At 43.5% G+C, this 23,169-nt stretch overlaps 1 protein-coding gene across 2 annotated transcripts in view; it reads left to right on the plus strand.

The window, feature by feature from the left end:
• Window positions 1-23,169, plus strand: part of LOC126285078 (trypsin-like) — a 160,887-nt gene that overhangs the window by 104,547 nt on the left and 33,171 nt on the right. For both annotated transcript variants that reach the window (XM_049984403.1, XM_049984410.1), the window contains exons 5-6: window positions 20,031-20,131; window positions 20,207-20,388. In XM_049984403.1, the coding sequence (XP_049840360.1) occupies window positions 20,031-20,131; window positions 20,207-20,388 (283 nt within the window). The remainder of the gene's footprint in view (window positions 1-20,030; window positions 20,132-20,206; window positions 20,389-23,169) is intronic.

The raw sequence follows: 23,169 nt of genomic DNA on the forward strand, positions 1-23,169 counted from the left end.
TACGATACTGCGTGAAGAGTTTGACAAAGCACTGAAAGACTTGAGTCGAAACAAGGCCCCCGGAGTAGACAACATTCCATTGGAACTACTGACGGCGTTGGAAGAGCCAGTCCTGACAAAACTACTATCTGGTGAGCACGATGTACGAAACAGGTGAAATAACCTCAGACTTCAAGACGAATATAATAAATCCAATCCCAAAGAAAGCAGGTGTCGAAAGATGTGAAAATTACCAACGAATCAGTTTAATAAACCACAGCTGCAAAATACTAACACGAATTATTTACAGATGAATGGAAAACTTGTAGAAGCCGACCTCGGGGAAGATCAGTTTGAATTCCGTAGAAATACTGGAACACGTGAGGCTATACTAAACTCACGGCTTATCTTAGAAGAAAGATTAAGGAAAGGCAAACCTACGTTTCTAGCATTTTTAGACTTAGAGAAAGCTTTTGACAATGTTGACTGGAATACTCTCTTTCAAATTCTAAAGATGGCAGGGGTAAATTACAGGGAGCGAAAGGCTATTTACAATTTGTACAGAAACCAGATGGCAGTTACAAGAGTCGAGGGACATGAAAGGGACGCAGTTGTTGGGAAGGGAGTAAGACAGGGTTGTAGCCTCTCCCTGATGTTATTCAATCTGTATATTGAGCAAGCAGTAAAGGAAACAAAGGAAAAATTTGGAGTAGGTATTAAAATCCATGGAGAAGAAATAAAAACTTTGAGGTTCGCCGATGACATTGTAATTCTGTCAGAGACAGCAAAGGACTTGGAAGAGCAGTTGAATGGAATGGATACCGTCTTGAAAGGACGATATAAGATGAACATCAACAAAAGCAAAACGAGGATAGTGGAATGTAATCGAGGATATAAAATGTATACTGGCAATGGCAAGGAAAGCGTTTCTGAAGAAGAGAAATTTGTTAACATCGAGTATAGATTTAAGTGTCAGGAAGTCATTTGTGAAAGTATTTGTGTGGAGTGTAGCCATGTATGGAAGTGAAACATGGACGATAAATAGTTTGGACAAGAAGAGAATATAAGCTTTCAAAATGTGGTGCTACAGAAGAATGCTGGAGATTAGATGGGTACATCACATAACTAATGAGGAAGTATTGAATAGGATTGGGGAGAAGAGAAGTTTGTGGCACAACTTGACCAGAAGAAGGGTTCGGGTGATAGGACATGTTCTGAGGCATCAAGGGATGACCAATTTATTATTGGAGGGCAGCGTGGAGGGTAAAAATCGTAGAGGGAGACCAAGAGATGAATACACTACGCAGATTCAGAAGGATGTAGGCTGAAGTAGGTACTGGAAGATGAAGAAGCTTGCACAGGATAGAGTATCATGGAAAGCTGCATCAAACCAGTCTCAAGACTGAAGACCACAACAACAACAACAACTTATTTCTAACTTTGTATAACTGTTCATAGAATCTACAAATGACGGATTTTGTTTTTGTCGAGTACATGTTATGTCACTGATGCAACTTCAAATTAGCGAGTTATGTGAAGAACCATTCAGTAGGATTCGACTTTCTAGGAGCACTAACACATCCCAAATTTACGATTTCGCACAAGATGTGAAGTGTCTGTACCTGATACGACTACACCCGTGGTTGTCATGAGCGGAGTGTGAATGTGAGCCAGGTTGTCAATGTCCAAAGTAGGATTATTATTTCGGTGAACGAGATGTGTTATGTTGCGCTGTAGTCTGGGTCCGCTGACTGACTGTGATAAAGTGAAGGACACATAGGTTCATTGGCAAGCAGAGGGTTGAAGAAGGTATTTGGCGAACTGTAACCTTCCACTGTCCAGGGCAGCATGAAGACTGATTTCTAAAGAGATACAAATCTGCAAAGGGATGTCAAACATGACGCACTCATAACTACAAAAATGTATTGGATTCAAAGCAGGTCAGACGTAATGGATATTTAAATTTTGTAAGGGAGTCCAGGATTGGTTCACGGGAATTACTTTTGTAGTGGCGAGCAAAACTCATCTGTACATACGTGCAGCTCCTATCATGGGCTACAATTTGAAGCCACTCTCATAGTGGGAGAGAACTTCTGCTTTTCGTCCCACTTTAAGAGAGAAATGTGTACTAGTTGTTAATCACAGAAGATTCTTTAGGAGTCGGATGATTATTGCTGAAGTTATAAATTTTTCATTTGTTGGAACTAGGAAGGACTACCACAATTTATTAATGAGAACTTCGTACTGGCAGAAACAGCAATATTTTGAGAAGAAGAGCAGAGACACGCTTTGCCTTAAATCTCCGGAGAATGACGACCCCATTTTAGATATCCAGAGGGTAACCACTTCGTCTTAACGATGTCAAGACTGCACTTATAATTCTGTCAATGCAGCCATCCTCTGCACCTGAATTTTAGAATGATGGTAGGCACACCAGCATTCGCCTGCCTCATGATGAGGGGACCGCGAAGTCGTTTGCTCAAGTAATGGCTTTTCTAAATTAATCGACACAGACAGCTAGTTAAACTCAATATGTCCTTAGTTACGGGAACCGGTGTTTAAATGTTCTTTTATGGGTCTGTTCTTTATCTCATAATAATGCGGCAACCATAGGCAGTTTCCTTGCACCATTTCATTTTCTATCCACCTATGCCAAAGGATTATAACTTATCCTTTCTAGTTCATTTTAATCTTTTGCATTTTATAATTACTTGTTTTGCCTATTCAATGACTTTAATCAAGTTAATGAATCTTCGTAATTAACAAGATTTTATTGGGACCTGTGGTTTCATTTATTAGATCAATGAAACCTCTTTACCATTATATCTATGTGAGCTATGATTATATTTAATTTTTAATTGGACCACCACTCTTTAAATTAAGATGCTCAGTTGTTTCTGTTGTGAGACCTTTTCCTTCATACATCTCACATGATCATATAGGGAGCTATCTGCCCACTGTACAGGTCACTGGGTTCATATCTTGTTAGCTTTTCAGGGGTATGCTATTCACTTAACCATAGTCTGACATTGTTAATTACGGCTTTGGTGTGCCTGACCAAGTACATGTAGTGCCTCCGCTCTGCTATCACTAACGTCCGCTGATGGGGATGTTAAATCCTAACCCACTGAAATAGGCACGTAGGACTGAAATGTCCTGTCCAGTGCTAGTGGCGGCAGGGGCCGAAGGGTAGACAAATAACACGCGCATGGAGTGTGCAGCTGATTTAAGACCATTGGCTGAGGCCCTACTCCAGCAAGACACATGGTGGAGTTATTAGGGGTCGAAGACGCTAAAAGCGGTGGCTCGTTTTATTTTACAGGTTACTATCGCTCTGTGTAGGGGCTTTAATTTTTGATATTCCTTTTCTTTAAACCAGCAAGGTAAAACAGGGGACACTACTTCCACCACACCAAGTGGATTTAGTGCTCACGTACTCACACTGAGCCGTGAACACTCCCAGTTTTTCAATGGGGGTAATTGAAAATTATTATTACTATTATCGGTGCCATGCGTGCAACGGTCGTGCCAGGCGCGCGATATTGAATCTTGATCCTATCATTAATGGCGCGAGACCTGCACGACCTTGTAGCAACCGTTATAGTTCTTCATTATTCTACTGTGACACTAAGGATGGTTTCACGCACTGAAAGGTAGAATGTACAGATTAAGGGACACATTTATTTAACAGTTGAATACTGAACAATTATACAATCAAATGGGGGTGGGGGAAGAAAGAATTGAGTTCAGCAGCTTGCCCAACGCTAGTTCATAATAAGCCACGATAGCAGGAGACAAGGAATTTTACGGACGATCGCCTTATTATCAAATGGGGTCCAATTTACTAAAGGAAGGGGTTGCAGGCATGCAACGACCACCACCATGAATCAGCCATAGACTGAGAAAGATACTACTGTGGGTGAATCGCTAGGTAGCCTCCAGTACTAAAGGAATAGAACCAGCAAGACGCGAAACTATTCATATAACTTTGGCTCGCGGTCCGACTACGTTAACGAAACATGAAGGGGCGCCAGACACTCACCACGTGTCGTAAGACAAGGGGGCACAAGTTTTCAAGCTAGGAAGACATAAATTCTGAGTCGAATTTTACACAGGAGATCTGAAAGAGCTACTGTCGGACAAAGTGGAAAAGTGAGCATGACTGTATGCACTTTAGTGCCGTACTGCAAGTTGCTGTGACTAACCAACACGTCTCGCACATTATGCCCGACAGTATAAGGAAACCCCTACAGTCTTATAACACGGAAAACATTGCATAAATCGTAATTCAAGGAGCGCACAACAGTACAATGACCTAAATGGTTCCCTCTGTGCCGCAGGGCGCGAATCTACAGTGCACGTCGGCACTCATGCTTACCGAACTTCATCTCCTGAAAGCAGCACCTCCGGCCTCAGGCACGGTCACACTAGAACGGACTACTGCCTCTTTGCCGACTATCCATCTGCTGCGGGCGGTTGGCGTCCGCCCGCGAAAAACGGGCGCGCACCTGAACTGGCCAATAAGATGTCCGGAATCTCACAGGGAGGCGACCTCGCGACGTTAAAGTTGAGAAGAAACATCAGTTACAAGGTTGGTAAGGCAGGTTTGGAAACTGAGAGCAGGAGAAACTTTGGCCACTACTGAACTTTCAAACACCACCACGTGCTACCCTAGCGATCGGAAAAAGGATAGGAAACGGGGAGCCATCATGGCTACTAGGAAGACTGCTGCCCTCGCCCACAAATAAAGAAAATTCCTGGCGCCAAGCTCCTCTCACAGATCAGTGTGAGACAAGCTGTAAAAATCGTCAAATAAATCAGGCAACCCATATAAATTATTAATATTACCTGAATTATTAGTTTACCGAATACCAGAATGCGTGGATTAGAAATATGAAATGCGACCACTGAATGGTGGATGAAGTGCACGTCTTTCAACGCGTCCACGCCCACATCATGCGACCGTCCCTGTGTCAATGGTGTGGGGGACGGTTTACATGGAGGGAGTGATTCCTCATCTTTACATTCCCAAGCTGTTATTCCCTCACCCACCTACACGCAGGCAGGAGTGCTGGGACGGTGGTTGTACTGCAGCAAGGGAGGCATAGGAGGGGTATGAGGTGAGAGACTCAGCCAGATGTGACCCTAGTGTCTGTTGCAAAAGTGACAGGCAGAGGCAACGGCAAGGGGTCCACCTGCAACTGCTGTCACAGACAGAATTGTTAGGAGTGTCAGATGAGGCAATAGCGCTCAGCCTCAGTGCCAAATACACACGTCAAGAAAAGTTTTGTATCACTTGAGTTCGCAGAACCCCCCAAGATACAAGTTGACTGTGGATATTATATCACAGACACAGTCCCTTTGACTGTTCAGAGATGTCACTTAACCCCCCTAAAGATGTAAATAACCATGCATGCATGCATGAGATGCGCCTATTAGACGGAGGGGGTTCGAAAGTCGATCTGTTCGTCATTTCACCAGGAGGTAGGTACACAGCTCGTGTTGTCTGTAGTTGAACCATGCTTAGACGGTCGATACCGTGGTTTGATCGAAACCGCACTGTTACTTTGTGCCACGAAGGGCTCTCAACAAGGGTAGTGTCTAGGCGTCTCGGAGAGAACCACAGTAATGTTGTTCGGACATGATACGAGATACAGAGACACAGGAACTCTCGATGACATGTTCGCTCAGGCCACCCAAGGGCTACTACTGCAGTGGATGACCGTAACCTACGGATTATGGCTCGGAGGAACCCTGACAGTAACGCCACCATGTTGAATAATGCTTTTCGTGCATCCATAGGACGTAGTGTTACGACTCAAACTGTGCGAAATAGGCTGCATGATGCGCAACTTCACTCCCGACGTCCATGGCGAGGTCGATCTTTGCAATCACGACACCATGCAGGGCGGTACAGATGGGCCCAACAACACGCTGAATGGACTGCTCAGGATTGGCGTCACGTTCTCTTCACCGATGAATGTCGCAAATGCCTCAACCAGACAATCATCGGAGACGTGTTTGGAGGCAACCCGGTCAGGCTGAACGCCTTAGACACACTGTCCAGCGAGTGCAGCAAGGTGGAAGTTCCCTGCTGTTTTGGGGTGGCATTATGTGGGACGACGTACGCCGCTGGTGGTCATGGAAGGCGCCGTAACGGCTATTCGATATGTGAATGCCATCCTCCGACCGATACTGCAACCATATCGGCAACATATTAGTGAGGCGTCCTTCTTCATGGACCAATTCGCGCCCCCATCGTGATCGTCTTGAGAATAACTTCCTTCAGGAAAACGACATCTCTCGACTAGAGTGGCCAGCATGTTCTTTAGACTTGAACCCTGTTGAACATGCCTGTGATAGACTGAAAGTGGCTGTTTATGGACAACGTGACCCAACAACCACTCTGAGGGATCTGCGCCAAATCGCCGTTGAGAAGTGGGACTATATGGACCAACAGTGTCTTGATGAACTTTTGCACAGAGTTCCACGACGAATACAGGCATGCGTCAATGGAAGACGACGTGCTACTGGGTATTAGAGATACCCGTGTGTTCAGCAATGTGGACCACCACCTCTAAAGGTCTCGCTGTATCGTGGTACAACATGCAATGTGTAGCTTTCATGAGCAATAAAAAAGGCGGAAATGATGTTAATGGTGATCTCTATTCCAATTTTCTGTACAGGTTCGGGAGCTCTCTGAACCGAGGAGACCTAACACTTTTCTTGATGTTTGTAGCTGATATATCTTGTGACCCACAATGATCGCTTCTGCCCAACTCGGATGCTGGCTCTAGGCAGGCCTGTATGCAGGATGGTCATGATGCACAGGATGCACCAGATCTTATTGAGTGCAATGCCTGCATCTGTCCGGGATTTCAGCTGGATTGACTCCATTGGCAGAGTGGACCAAAAGATTGCGAGGAAACTGTGCAAGCCATTATTGGTTGATGATGTTTACAAGAACTTAAGTGGCTGAATTTTGAAGTTGGACCATCTGCTCTGTCTTTTCATTGGAAGCAGTTTGAAAGGGGTCGGTGGTCAAACGGCCAAGTGGTTGTGTTGATAGAAAGCCTTGAACTGAGTCGATGTCAGTAGAGGCCCATTTTTCGACACCAAAGGAATGTGCCTCCCCAGTAGCGAAAATCCCCTTAATGATGGATGAGGATGACATCTGCACTGCAGGCAAATTCTTGAGAGGGAATTCACCATCAGCCACCACATAGCTTCCTGAAGCAGCCCCACAAAAGCTATGTTCACCCTTACATCAGAGGGTTTGGATCGCGTCCACAGTGGAAAATGCTGCGTTCAATTTCGGCACTGACACCAGGTCCGCGCCACTTGGCCAATGCCTTCATGGATGTCATCCCCCAACGTGATATATGGAAGACCTGGAGTATATGGGGTCAGAGCTCTAGTGTAATGACGACTTGCAGTCAGTGTCCTCTGTGGCCAATGTTTCGACACCATGTGAGGCGTTGAGCTGGTAGTTCAGTGCAAAATGTTTGTGAAAAATCGGCTTGCCTTGGCAGAAAACATGTTTGGACGACTCTTCTGGGCCGTCAACATTATCGTGCGGAGGACTGGCTTGCAGGTTGACGCCGAGGCGATCATGAACGCCCTGAGTGGGAATTCGTCCAAGGTTGTTTCCAGCTGTTGGTTCAGCGCAAAACAAACAGTTTCCTGCTGATCGAATCCCGCGTTCGCCAAAAGAGAGACATGAGACAGGGCGTCCGCGTTAGCGTGTTCGGTGGTTGGCTAGAAAAGGATTTTGTAATGATACCGACTTACAAATGACGCCCAACACCTGTAGATGCAATACTGTCTTATCCAGTTGCATAGACTGATGCCTGAACAAATCAGATGTTTGTGGTCAGGCAACAGATGAATTTTGCTGCCATGCGAATGCGTATGAAACGTTTTGACTCCATAAAAAGTCGCAGTATCCTCCTCCTCAATTTGGGAGTAGATGAGCTGCGCAGCATTTAACATTTTGGAGGCGAAGGCAGTTGGGAATTCAGAACCATTTGATAACTTGCAAAACCACTGCAATGCCGTATTTTAATGCATCCAGTGCCAGTGTAAATGACAGGTCTGCCATGTGTGGCGTGAGATTCAGAGTCATAATGAGAAGATCCTTAAGGAGTTGAAAAGCCTGTTGACAGGCAGCCGATTGTACAAATTTGAAACCCTTCCTTTCCAGCTGATTTAGAGTGTGATTAACATGTTAATAATCACCTTTATGTGGTCGTGGATGAATTTGATGCCTTTCTCACATAGAATGTACCCCAGGTATTTGACGATGGGGCGTAAAGTGCTGTTCCAATCAAAGCATAAACCGCATAAATAACTAACACAGTACTGAATACCATAAATCAGTTACTCTAAATACTTTTGGAAATCTGGGGACGCAGTTGCAACTCCAAACGGTCAACGATTTTACCTTAGTAAGCAACTGACATGAAGCATCGTTAATAGGTGGTTGGAGATACACATCCTTTAAAACTATTTTCAAATAATACTGGTCCTCAACCCGATTACACAAGAAATCCTTTTGATGAGGCAAGTGATAAAGATCGTCGTTAAACTAGAAGTTAATTTTTTTTTTTCTTTTTGGAGTCATCAGTCTTCTGACTGGTTTGGTGCAGCCCACCACGATTGCATCTCCTGTGACTATCTCTTCATTTCAGAGTAGCACTTGCTGCCTCCATACTCAATTATCTGCTGAATGTATTCCAATATCTGTCTTCCTCTACAGCTTCTGCCCTCTACAGCTCCCTCTTATATCCTTGGAAGTCATACGCTGATGGTTTAGCAGATGTCCTGTAATCCTGTCCCTTCTCCTTGTCAGTGTTTTCCACATATTCCTTTCCTCTCCGATTCTAAGCAAAACTTCCTCATTCCTTATCTTATCAGTCTACCTAATTTTCAACATTCGTCTGTAGCATCACATTTCAAATGCTTACATTCTCTTCTGCTCCGGTTTTCCCACAGTCCATGTTTCACTACCATACAATGTTGTACAACAAACGTACATTTTCAGAAATTTCTTCCTCAAATCAAAGCCTATGTTAGATACTAGTACACTTCTTTTTGCCAGGAATGCCCTTTTTGGCATTGAGAGTCTCCTTTTGATGTCCTCCTTGCTCCTTCTGTCACTGCTTATTTTTCTTCCTAGGTAGCAGAATTCCTTAACTTCATCTACTTCGTAATCATCAACCCTGATGATAAATTTCTCGTTGTTCTCGTTTCTGCTACTTCTCATTACTTTCGTCTTTCTTCGACTTAGTCTCAATCCATATTCTATTCTCATTAGACTGTTCATTCTGTTCAGCACATGATGGAATTCATCTTCACTTTCACTTATAACAATGTCACCTGTGAATCCAATCATTTATTTCTTTTCACCTCGATTTTTAATTTCACTCCTGAACATTTTTTTTAAATTCCCATTATTGCTTCTTAGATGTACAGATTGAACAGCAGGGGTGAAAGACTACATCTCTGTCTTATTCCATTTTTATTCAGAGCAGTTTGTTCCTGGTCGTCCACTCTTATTATTCCCTCTTGGCTCTTGTACATATTGTATATTACCCGTCTCTCCCTACAAATTATCCCTATTTTTCTCAGAAATCCGAAAATTTTACATTGTCGACCTGGAAAGATCTACAAATACTGTGAACATGTCTTGATTTTTCTTTAGTTTTCCTTCATTATCAACCGCAATTTCAGAATAGCCTCTCTCGTGCCTTTACCTTTCCTAAAGCTAAAATGATCGTCATGTAACAGCTCCTCAATTTTCTTCTCCATTCTTCTGTATGTTATTCTTGTCAGTAACTTGGATGCATGAGCTGTTAGACTGATTGTGCAATATTTCTCACACTTGTCAGGTCTTGCAGTCTCCGGAATTGTGAGGATGATATTTTTCCGAAAATCAGATGGTATGTCGCCAGTCTCATATATCATACATCAACTTGAATAGTGTATTTTTCTTTTTGCCACTACCCCTATGATTTTAGAAATTTTGATGGAATGTTATCTATCTCTTCTGCCTTATTTGATCTTAAATCCTTCAAAGCTCTCTTAAATTATCATTCTAATACTGGATCCCCTATCTGTTTTAAATCCACTCCTGTTCATTCTTCTATCACACCAGACAAATATTACCCCTGTTACAGGCCTTCAATGTGCTCTTTCCATCTATCCACTCTCTCGTCTGCATTTAGCAGTGGAATTCCCATTACGCTCTTTAATGTCACCACCCTTGCTTTTAATTTCACTGAAGGTTGTTTTGACTTTCCTGTATGCTGAGACAGACCTTCTAACAATCATTTCTTTTTCAATTTCTTCACATTTTTCATGCAGCCATTTCGTCTTAGCTTCCCTGCACTTCCTAATTATTTTGTTCCTCAGCGACATATTTCTGTTTTCCTGAACTTCCCTGAGCATTTTTGAACGTCCTTTCACCTGTCAGCTGAAGTACTTTTTCTGTTACCCGTGTTTCCTCACAGTTACCTTCTTTGTACCTATGTTTTTCTTTCAAACTTCTTTAGTTGCCCTTTCTAGAGATATTCATTCCTCTTCAACTGTACTGACTACTGAGCTATTCCTTAGAGAACTTAAAGCGTATCTCGTCATTCCTCTGTACTTCCATATCCCATTTCTTTGCACTTTGATTCTTCCTGTTTAATCTCTTAAACATGAACCTTTTCTTTATCACTACTACATTGTGATCTGATTCTATATCTGCTCATGGGTACGCCATACAATATAGTATCTGATTTAGGAGTCTGTGTCTGACCATGATTTAATCTAACTGAAATCTTCTCGTGTCACCCAGTCTTTCCCAAGTAGACCTCCACCTCATGTGATTCTTGAACAGAGTATTCGCTGTTACTAGTAGAAATTTATTGCAGAACTCAATTAGTGTTTCTCCTCTCTCACTCCTTGTCCCAAGTCTTTCTCCTCTCTCATTCCTTGTCCCAAGTTCACATTCTCCAGTAGCCTTTTCTTCTACTCCTTCCCCTACAAGTGCATGCCAGTCCCCCATGACTATTAGCTTTTCATCTCCTTTCATGTACTGTATTACCCTTTCAGTATCGTCATATACTTTCTCTATCTCTTCAACTGCAGCTTGTGACATCGGCACATATCCCTGAACTATCGCTGTCGACCTTGATTTGCTGGCGATTCTGATAAGAACAACTTTATCATTGAACTGTTCACAGTAACACACTCTCTTCCCTACCATCCTATTCATAACGATTCCTTCTCTTATTATTCCATTTTCTGCTGCTGTTGATATTACCCTATACTCATCTGACCAGAAATCTTTCTTTCCATTTCACGTCACTGACAGCTAATGATTGAGCATTTGCATTTCACTTTTCAGATTTTCTAGCTTCCCTACCACGTTCAAGCATTTGACATTCCACGTCCCGTCTCGTAGAACGTTATCCCTTCGTTGACTATTCAGTCTTTTCCTCATGGCCACCTGCCCCTTGGAAGTCCCCTCCCAGAGATCCGAACGGTGGACTATTCGAGAATTTTTGCTAATGGAGAGATCATCGTGACACTTTTTCAAATACAGGCCACATGTCCTGTGTGTGTGAATTCCTAAGGGACCAAACTGTTGAGGTCATCTGTCCCTAGACTTACACATTACTTAAACTAACTTACGTAAAGAACAACAAGCACACCCATGCCCGTGGGAGGACTCGAAACTCCGGCGGGAGAGGCCGCACAATCCGTGACATGGCGCCCTACACCTTGCGGCCATTCCGCGCGGCCATGTCATGTGGATACACGTTATGTGTCGTTAATGGAATAGTTTTCACTGCCTTCCGCATCCTCATGCCGTTGATCATTGCTGATTTTTCCGCCTTTAGTGACAGTTTCCCACCGCAAGGATAGGAAAGTACCCTGAACCTCTGTCATCTCCCCCATCCTCTTCGGCCGCCGATGCTGATTATTAATCAAAATTTAAGCGGTGGCGGGTTTCGAACACGAGACCGATATCGTTTTGATTACTAGTCTAAGACTAACTTTTTTTCTTTTTTGCTGATGTCATTTTGTTCGTTAATGTTCATTGCATTTGTCAGAGGCGGACGTCCGATGACACGTGTTCAAGTTCATTGTCGATCCGTTCACTCAGGGTTTTATTACAGAGGGCAGCTAACCCTCTGCTTAGCTACCGTGCCGGCATCCCTGGGCCATGGGTACAGCCGAGTTAATAATAGACTGGAAATCACCAGAGATACGCAGTGGGCCTATCGCTTTTTAATGACCATCATAGGCATAGGTCAATGACTAGTGTAAACCGAGGAAATACCCTGCGCCCTCGATCGGTACTCATTCCGTCTGAGCAGCCTCACGAACTGCAAATGGAGTGGGCGAACTCGGCAAAATTTAGGCACCTCACAAGGCATCGCAGAAATGTGAGCCGAAAAGTTTACGTGCAAAACCAAGTGAAGGTTCAAAATCAATCCTATATTTCTTTTAGAGAGGGTCAATATCAGAAAAAGACCCTGTGGACGACACTAAAGTAACTTCGTCCTCTATTTTGAAACCAAAGTCGTAAAGTGGTGTAAGCCTATAATGATAGTTTCCGCATGGAACTACACCACTAGAAAGGTTACTACGCGGTCAACATTTTTGTACTTAGTCGCAAGTGACAGCTCTCCAAGGAGTGTTATGTCCCTGTAGCAGTAAGACAGGACCCAGCACGGGGCATGTTGAAGCGGAAGCGAACCGAGCTGGCTATATCAGTGTTCATTGATTAAAGGCACGGCAGCGCCTTTCTCCAGCTGGAATTTGATATACTGGCCGAGCAGCGCGAGCCCAATGTGAGCAGGGTGGGACCTGCGCCGTAGCAGTGATGAAATGGTTCTCCGTGATGTCCTCACTGTGCGGCCAGAGGTGTGCAAATTCTTCATCCAGCCTGCCTGCCCCTAGCTCCACCTCAACCATAAAGCAGCAGCTTCACCTGCCGCAACGGAGGCCCAAGAGTACATGTGTACTGAAGCACTATGGTTAAAGCAGCCAACTTGAGTTTCCATAAGCCTGGAAAGCTCCACGGGATCCGTTGAGCGTGCTGCGTCTACCAACAGGCTGTGCTATCAATTGAACGTTGACTGCAGAATAGCAAATATATGTTGTGTAGGTAGTTTCACTGCTGCGACAGCAGCAAAACGAACAAACCAAACTTAAAGGCTACTGAGGAGAAATTAAGAATTGGGGAACGTATACCAGTTACGAAAAAGAACACAATTTTTCGTGTGTTTATAAGGCAGCTTCAAAAAAACTGATAGGCGTCTAGCAATTCAAATTGTGTAAAATGTTATTAAGCACTTATTCGCGAACCACGTGTTTGTTATGACTTTGTGTAAATTTGACTAGCAGTATCTTTACTCCGTAGTATTTTGAAAGAGGACAAAGACTTAGTGGCTCCTGACTAAGTGGAAATATGTGCTAAGTACTTGTGGCCATTTAGCAACAAATAGGATTTCTAAACTTAGGGCAAACATTGAGTGAAATAGGAAAAGAGTGTGGGGCAGTGGATATTAAAACGTTTTCGAACTTCCACTGCAATGGATGTGAATCCTGAATCCTTCGTGGTGATGCTGACAAAGGTTTATTAATTTATTTGTAAAAGTATAGACAGTGGAAATTAAATTGTCCTGAGATGCCTCTCCTGCTCCAAGTCGGCCCGTTTGGCGTCCTACCCCCCTTAATTTCAGTAGATACCGCAGACCATTCCATTCGATTGGTTGCCGCCCGCTGATAGAAGGTATTCGTGTGTGGGCAGAGTATGCTCCTTAAAGGCGAATCCATCGACGCAATGTGAACTGTAGGAGTGCAAAAGAGTGAAGGATCTTACCCCGAAACTACACAGTCATAAAAGTACCATCAACAGCCACCACAGCCATCCGACATCCCTGCACGATACCAGCCGAGAACTTGACTCACCCACCTCCATGACGAACACACTGAACTAAGTGACTGAGACACACACTGGTAGGCCTATCTGGCCACCACTGCACTCCTCTTCGACGATTGACAAGTGTCAGACAAATATCGCAGTTCTTGATGAAGAAAATCTCTCGCCGTTGTTGTAGGTTCCATTTCGGATGGTCTCTTTGCCACATTCTTCGTACTGCTCGTTGCTTTTCAGTTTGTACTGTTTTGTTTCCAGTTGCCTCCAAAAATCAGTTCTCTTTTCTTTCTGGTCTGGGCACCTACAAACCGTAATTTATAGGTCCAAATCATCAGCTACCATTCGAATGACGTCGCTGTCGTGTTCGCTAGTCTCGCTGGACACTTACTATGCCGACAAACTTTGCTGGCGTAAAATGACCTTTCATACAGGGTCTAAGCTTGAAAAAAATCCTTCGATGCTCTTTGGCAAAGACAAGACGTTCATTTAAGATGTCCGTGCATACTGTGTGACATGCCCTGAAATGTGGCTGGGCGTTGCGCAGATGAAGCTGAATAACTTTGATCCCAATAGAGGCCATCAGGTTTTATGAAATATATCTTCTCCCTGTCGAGCTTTTCGACGTCGATGTGCCAGTAGTCGGTTGGCATACGCATATCAGAGAAATACCGAGTGATCAAAAAGTCAGTATAAATTTGAAAACTTAATAAACCACGGAATAATGTAGAAAAAGAGGTAAAAATCGACACACATTCTTGGAATGACATGGGCTGACTTCCAACTTATCGCCCCCCCCTCCCCCAAGTGCAATTTCATGTGCCACAGCTGTAAAGTTCATTACGAGGATTGATTCGAGATTTGATTGTGCACCTAGCTTCTGACGGGAAGATCCAGCTAAAGTTTCCGCCAAGTTCGATCCTAGTGCTGGCGAAGTCCTTGAAGCAGCGACCTCTTTCGGGGTTGCTTCTGCAGCTCAGCACGATTTTACAAACGAAATTCAAGTTTCCCGAGCTGTCTCTGACCATTACAAACAGTGATCACATGATGATACCGACTCATTATCCTCAATTCTGCCTCTCATCTTATTTGAGTACACGGTTGGACAGATCGCGGAAGCATCGTGAGAGACTTAAGTACGTCAATAATTCAGCTCCCCCTCAGTCTTTTCTGTAATGTTAACTGCCCGGCCCTCTCTCCTCACCGTCTCCTCGTTAGTGACTTCAGTCCTGTCCTGAGTACGGCAGAGGTCATAACAGAAGCTGACGCCGGAATCGTACAGCGGACTGCAGAGCCTGCGGCAAGCGTGCTCACCTGTCCGTCGCGAGTCTCTACGCGGCTCTCCTGCAACGTGGTCGGCCGCAGCCAGAGTTGTACACACTCCGCTATTAACCTGCCCATGCTTGTTAGCCAGGCAGGTAAGTTGCCGCTCGTTATCAGCGGAATGGGCAGGCTGCTTTACTCCCATCCAAGCCAGGCTATGCCCAATGCAACCGGGCTAAAGGAAGCTTGCTTGCCAGCCAGTCTTCCTGCTGTGCTATGTTAACTAGCAGTTTGCTCTGCATGATTTCATTATAAGGTTATGAGTAGAGTTCGGAAGTGGATGTAAAGTATATTGCAAGACGAGGCTCAATGAAACATAGGTCGTTTAGGCCAGAAGATGGAAGAATTATTTGTCCTTTTTTTTCTTTACAGCGTACTTTCCTGGCGTCCGCATCTCCACTCACTATCTCCAACTGAAGAAATTACAGTACGTAAACTCAAATAATAACTACAATAGGAAATTTCAATCGATAAGTAAAGTCATAGCAATCGGAATACTGACAAGCAAAACTAAAACGTTACGAATCTATGCACCAACTTAATATAAACACCAAGAACATAGGTCAGAAAGTTAACCTCTAAATAGAGTCGAAATCCGAATAGCAGCCACGAGAGATTTAACTGTGCTCAGTTGGCGTGCTATCTAGACTAAGTGGCGGCCACTCCCTTAGAATGAAGTAGGTGTCGCGCGAATCCACGTGACCTCTCGGTCGCGCTTCTGCTGGGGCCTGGCCGACTCAACCTGTAGTGCCGCTGCTCCGCTGTCATTCACGCCAGCTGGCTGCGATATCAAAAGATATATTACAATGCGAGCGCAGAAAATTATACCGTCTCCTAAGGCCTCATAATTGGACTGTTCGGGGTTCATGAGTCTGGGACGCATTCTTGTGACACTGCTTGAAGCTCTGCCTAGCACCTACTACATGCATTTGTCTCGCGCAGTCAATGGGCAACAAACTGTAAAATATGTCTTGATTTGTGTTTATTAGAAGACAACATCAAAGGAAGATGACCATGTCAGAAGTTTTACTGGCCTGGCAAAACAGCAGTAGCTGTTGAAGATATGTTTGCCAAGTACCCATCAAATTATCAATTGACCAAAGGATAGGTGCTGGCAGTACTGGGCTAAATGCTGGTGTTGTGACGGAGCACAGACCGCTCCGAACTTCTATTCGCTATGCCATTCCTTTAGAGTTTGGATTGCTACTGAACTTACTATTTTGTTCCTCTGGTTATTGCTGTCATTCGTACTACACGATCGGCTGCTGTTGACACTTGAATATATTTTTCTTTCGTGGTGCCCTAATTAAACAGAAGGGTTAGAGTTACTTGTTACCATCTCTGTTGAACAGAATCATTTACAATGTGGAAACCAAGATCTAAGTTAAAGCTGCAGCCAGAAATCTATTACAGAGCGAACATTACATGACCTGCAAATAACGTGCATTTCAGTCAGTAGTGATATACACAGGTAGAGTAGACTTAACTAACAATACAAGTAACCAGAATTCTAAAATTAATGTTCAGGTCCATAAAACCGAGGTAATATTCGTATGTGGATATGTATGCAATGAAGGCTTCGGTGGCGAGAGGTGGAATGCCGATCCACTTCCTGGGGCTGGTATTCACTTCCGGTGGCGGGTCAACTCTCTCTCGCTCAAATCAGATGGTCGCCGCTCTGCGAGTCTGGTCCCATATCGCTCGAATCGCAGGACAGAATCCCTCCATTCGTTAACTCCGATAAAGGACGTTCGACTCAATGACAGATAATTCGTAATGAGGTGGCAAAATGCTGCGAGTCGATATCATTTAGATAAGAAACAGTCAAAAAAAATGGTTCAAATGGCTCTGAGCACTATGGGACTTAACATCTGTGGTCATCAGTCCCCTAGAACTTAGAACTACTTAAACCTAACTAACCTACGGACATCACACACATCCATGCCCGAGGCAGGATTCGAACCTACGACCGTAGCGGTCACGCGGTTCCAGACTGAAGCGCCCAGTACCACACGGCCACACCGGCCGGCTAAGAAACAGTCCTCGGTTCTCTCACCTGGTCCTTGTGTAGAACTAAGATGCCATACAGCACTTCTGTCTCTATTACTGAAGGATGAATAAAATCAGCAAAAAGTAAGTGTACCCATGGACTGCCTGAAGCGAGCAAAGTACCGGTTGAGCAAAAAGTCAGTATAAATTTGAAAACTGAATAAATCACGGAATAATGTAGATAGAGTGGTACAAATTGACACACATGATTGGAATGACATGGGGTTTTTATTAGAACCAAAAAAAAAATACAAAAGTTCAAAAACTGTCCGACAGATGGCGCTACATCTGATCAGAATAGCAATAATTAGCGTAACAAAGTAAGACAAAGCAAATATGATGTTCTGTACAGGAAATGCTCAATATGTCCACCATCATTCCTCAACAATAGCTGTAGTCGAGGAATGTTGTTAATAGCACCGTAAAGCATGTCCGGAGTTATGGTGAGGCATTGGCGTCGGATTTTGTCTTTCAGCATGCTTAGAGATGTCGGTCGATCACGATACACTTGCGACCTCAGGTAACCCCAAAGCCAATAATCGCACGGACTGAGACCTGGGGACCTGGGAGGCCAAGCATGACGAAACTGGAAGTTGAGCACACGATCACCACGAAACGACGCGCGCAAGAGGTCTTTCACGCGTCTAGCAACATGGGGTGGTTCTAATAAAAGCCCATGTCATTCCAAGCATGTGTGTCGATTTTTACCCCTCTATCTACATTATTCCGTGGTTTATTAGGTTTTCAAATTTATACTGACTGTTTGATCACTCGGTATTTCTCTTATATGCGTATGCCAATCGACTACTGGCACATCGACGTCGAAAAGCTCGACAGGGAGAAGATATATTTCATAAAACCTGATGGCCTCTATTGGGATCAAAGTTATTCAGCTTCATCTGCGCAACGCCCAGCCACATTTCAGGGCATGTCACACAGTATGCACGGACATCTTAAATGAACGTCTTGTCTTTGCCAAAGAGCATCGAAGGATCTTTTTCAAGCTTGGACCCTGTATGAAAGGTCATTTTACGCCAGCAAAGTTTGTCGGTATAGTAAGTGTCCAGCGAGACTAGCGAACACGACAGCGACGTCATTCGAATGGTAGCTGATGATTTGGACCTATAAATTACGGTTTGTAGGTGCCCAGACGAGAAAGAAAAGAGAACTGATTTTTGGAGGCAACTGGAAAAAAAACAGTACAAACTGAAAAGCGACGAGCAGTACGAAGAATGTGGCAAAGAGAGCATCCGAAATGGAACCTACAACAACGGCGAGAGATTTTCTTCATCAAGAACTGCGATATTTGTCTGACACTTGTCAATCGTCGAAGAGGAGTGCAGTGGTGGCCAGATAGGCCTACCAGTGCATGTCTCAGTCACTTAGTTCAGTGTGTTCGTCATGGAGGTGGGTGAGTCAAGTTCTCGGCTGGTATCATGCAGGGATGTCGAATGGCTGTGGTGGCTGTTGATGGTACTTTTATGACTGTGCAGTTTCGGGGTAAGATCCTTCACTCTTTTGCATTCCTACAGTTCACATTGCGTCGATGGATTCGCCTTTAAGGAGCATACTCTGCCCACACACGAATACCTTCTATCAGCGGGCGGCAACCAATGGAATGGAATGGTCTGCGGTATCTACTGAAATTAAGGGGGGTAGGACGCCAAACGGGCCGACTTGGAGCAGGAGAGGCATCTCAGGACAATTTAATTTCTACTGTCTATACTTTTACAAATAAATTCATAAACCTTTGTCAGCATCACCACGAAGGATTCATTGCAGTGGATGTTCGAAGACGTAACAAAATACATTTTTTGTACATGTCAAATTTCATCTTATTTCAATTTCTACTGGCTGCATTTGTTGCTATAGGTACACTTTTCTTCATAAGTTAGAGAGATTCTTCAATGAATTTTGTACAGCGTACATACCATACTCATGGGTGTATGAAACTCTGGAATTTATTTAATTTATGAAAAAACGAATGAACTATTATATTTTAAACTTCATGTTCAGAAAAACACAAATTTTATAGATAATTACTTCAGTTTTTACGACAGTTTTTAATAGATTTGGAAAATTCTAGAGTTTCATACACCTTTCAGTATTTTTTGTATTCTGTGCAAAATTCTTCGCAGAATCTCTCTTACTTATGAAGAAAAGTGTACCTATAGCAACAAATGCTGCCAATAGTAAGTGAAAAAACTGATCAAATTTCACACGTAAAAAAATTACTTCGTTATGTTTTAGAACTTCCACTGCTATGAGTGCGAATTCTGAATCCTTCATGGTCATGCTGACAAAGTTTTATGAATTTATTTGTAAAAGTATAGACACTGGAAATTGAAATGTACTGTGGTGCCTCTCCTGCTCCAAGTCGGCCCGTCTGACGTCCTACCCCCCTTAATATGAGTGAGCATTCTTGGAATCATTTGAAACTTGTCGCACATCGTTACTGGAATCCTTGCACAACACGTAAAAATTGCCATTGAGTAGTGGGACTAATTTCAAGAGCACTGACTGGACCAGTTTGTGGAAAGCAGGCAAAGGAATCAGGGGAACACAGAGCAACTCGAAGCAACGCTGTACTGACTGTTCACCAGCAGCTGGTTTTAATTATAGAGATGTACGATGATGAAGTATTTGGAAGAGATTGCTTGCTCTGTTTTTGTTTCAAAGTTATTTTTTTAGGTTCGTAACGCTTACTCGTCCGTACCCTGATCCTAACTTTTCTTCATGTTTCCAGTGGCGTCCATCACAACGATGTGGCAGTATTCCTGGTGTACTCTCCTTTTTTGCTCACTGAATATGTGCAGACAGTCAGTGTTGCCCAGGAGCCTCTCCCAGGTATGTTTAATATCATATGCAGCGGTATGGAGAACTCGAAAAGCAGTGTGTCCTTAATCACTCTGCCCCACGCAGGTAAAGAGATGCTCACCGTGGCTGGATGGGGCTCCGTGAGGGACGATCCATCGCCGCACCTGCCAGTGCTACATTACGTCAATAGGAACACCCAGGCGTCGGACTTCTGCAGTGACGTCATCGGGGAGCCCATTGACAACTTAACAGTTTGTACCTTATCTGTTCTCGAAGGCCCTTGTTTGGTGAGTAGCCTTAAAACTCGAAGTTGGTTGCTAAGACAGTAATTTGTCCATTTTTTTTTATCTTGTAGTTGTGGTCTTCAGTCCTGAGACTGGTTTGATGCAGCTCTCCATGCTACCCTAACCTGTGCAAGCTTCTTCATCTCCCAGTATTTACTGCAACCTACATCCTTCTGAATCTGCTTAGAGTATTCATCTCTTGGTCTCCCTCTACGATTTTTAGCCTCCACACTGCCCTCCAATGCTAAATTTGTGATCCCTTGATGGCCAACCGGTCCCTTCTTCTTGTCAAGTTGTGCCACAAACTCCTCTTCTCCCCAATTCTGTTCAATACCTCCTCATTAGTTACGTGATCTACCCATCTAATATTCAGCATTCTTCTGTAGCACCACATTTCGAAAGCTTCTATTCTTCTTGTCCAAACTATTTATCGTCCATGTTTCACTTCTATACATGGCTACACTCCATACAAATACTTTCAGAAACGACTTCCTTACACTTAAATCTATACTCGATGTTAACAAATTTCTCTTCTTCAGAAACGCTTTCCTTGCCATTGCCAGTCTACATTTTATATCTTCACTAATTCGGCCATCATCAATTATTTTGCTTCCCAAATAGCAAAACTCCTTTACTACTTTAAGTGTCTCATTTGCTAATCTAATTTCCTCAGCATCACCCAAGTTAACTCGACTACATTCCATTATCCTCGTTTTGCTTTTGTTGATGTTCATCTTATATCCTCCTTTCAAGACACTGTCCATTCCGTTCAACTGCTCTTCCAAGTCCTTTGCTGTCTCCGACAGAATTACAATGTCATCGGCGAACGTCAAAGTTTTCATTTCTTCTCCATGGATTTTAATACCTACTCCGAATTCTTCTTTTGTTTCCTTTACTGCTTGGTCAATACACAGATTGAATAACATCTGGGATAGGCTACAGCCCTGTCGCACTCCCTTCCCAACCACTGCTTCCCTTTCATGCCCCTCGACTCTTAGAACTGCCTTCTGCTTTCTTAGTTGAATGTAATCCTAAGAACAGACTCTTGTGCTATTACAATTATTAAACTTAGCAGGAACTTCAGTGTTTTCTAACGAGATCCAATAACTGTGGAAATGTTAACATAATCTTGTATAAACAGTAACCCTGGTTTTTGTTCGATATTCTTGAGGATTCTAAATTGACCCATTTCAGCTTTGTCGATGTGATGTTAATACTGGAGGGTGTTAACAGAGGGATATCGTGAGCCACTGGTACATATTTGTTATTGTGCGTGCTTGGTAATGAAACGTTGTCCTCTTACTGCAACTCATAATGCTGTTATTTAGACTAAAAATCATAAATACAATGAAAGAGTCTTCACGATAACAGGTTTTAATGTTCAGTAAAAAATATAACATGAATTCCCCATCAAGCAGCGAATCATGCCTTAATAAACCCCATTACACCACGTACTGAGATGATTCCCGTTCTATTCGTTCTTTTACGTCAAGCGGGATCTGCGTCATAACTCACCGGACATATTATTGGTAGCAGCTTTTTCCCCGTTCTTGTACAAACTTGTCTCGTAAACATTTTCTCTGTTTCATATTCCGAGTATTAGGCTCTTTAGTGACCGCCTTCGCACACATACTTTGCTGGTAAGGGTCTTCCATCCTCTGCTCCTGCTCTAGGTTCCATCACAGGAGAGTTGAGGTACGAGTAGGATTCAACTACTGCGTGCCGAGGTCGATATCAGTACCGCTACGCTGTCCAACAGTCTATCTCAAAGGAGCTAAAAGTGTGTGAACTCCAATAAAAATGCACAATCAACATTAACGATATCGATTCGACGTCATACCTCGGCATTTCCATTGACGAACCAAACACGTGCTATTGCAAAAACTACTCGTATTTGTTGGCGAAGAAGCGGAAGAGTAACTTGTAGATTTTTCAAGAACGAAATCTCCTCGACCTATTTTTTATTCAATGAACAAACATTCCGGACAGACTGTCTGTTTCGCGGTGAGCAATCCCTTGTTACAGATTATTTCTAATATTTTATATAAAATTCCGAGGAGAGCGCGCTCCAGTCAGCTGAGTTAAAAACACATTCTTTGGCGACATACGGATGACACTTTCATAATCTCATCCCACAGCATTGCATCGTTTAATACATTTCGATAAAACCCCACTTCTCTTCATCTGAACATCAAGGTTGCTTTGGAGATAGAGGAAAACGGCGAACTATCGTTCCTGTAAGTGTCGGTGCGGAGGGAAGAGGCCAGCATCTTAGGACACGTTGTGTATCGTAAACTGACACCCACTGATTTATACAGTACTGGCCATTAAAATTGCTACACCAAGAACAAATGCAGAAGGTAAATGGGTATTCATTTGACAAATATATTATACTACAACTGACATGTGATTACATTTTCACGCAATTTGGATCCATAGATCCTGAGAAATAAGTACCCAAAACAACCACCTCTGGCCGTAATAACGGCCCTGATACGCCTGGGCATGGAGTCGAACAGAGTTTGGAAGGCGTGTACATGTACAGCTGCCAATACAGCTTCAACACGATACCACAGTTCATCAAGAGTAGTGACTGGCGAATTGTGACGAGCCAGTTGCTCGGCCACCATTGAACAGACATTTTCAATTGGTGAGAGATCTGGGGAATGTGCTGGCCAGGACAGCAGTCAAAAGTTTTCCGAATCCAGAAACGCCCGTACAGAACCTGCAACATGCGGACGTCCATTACTCTTCTGAAATGTAGGGTTTCGCAGGGATCGAATG

The sequence above is a fragment of the Schistocerca gregaria genome, chromosome 1, assembly GCF_023897955.1.
Source record: "Schistocerca gregaria isolate iqSchGreg1 chromosome 1, iqSchGreg1.2, whole genome shotgun sequence".
Lineage (NCBI taxonomy): Eukaryota > Metazoa > Arthropoda > Insecta > Orthoptera > Acrididae > Schistocerca > Schistocerca gregaria.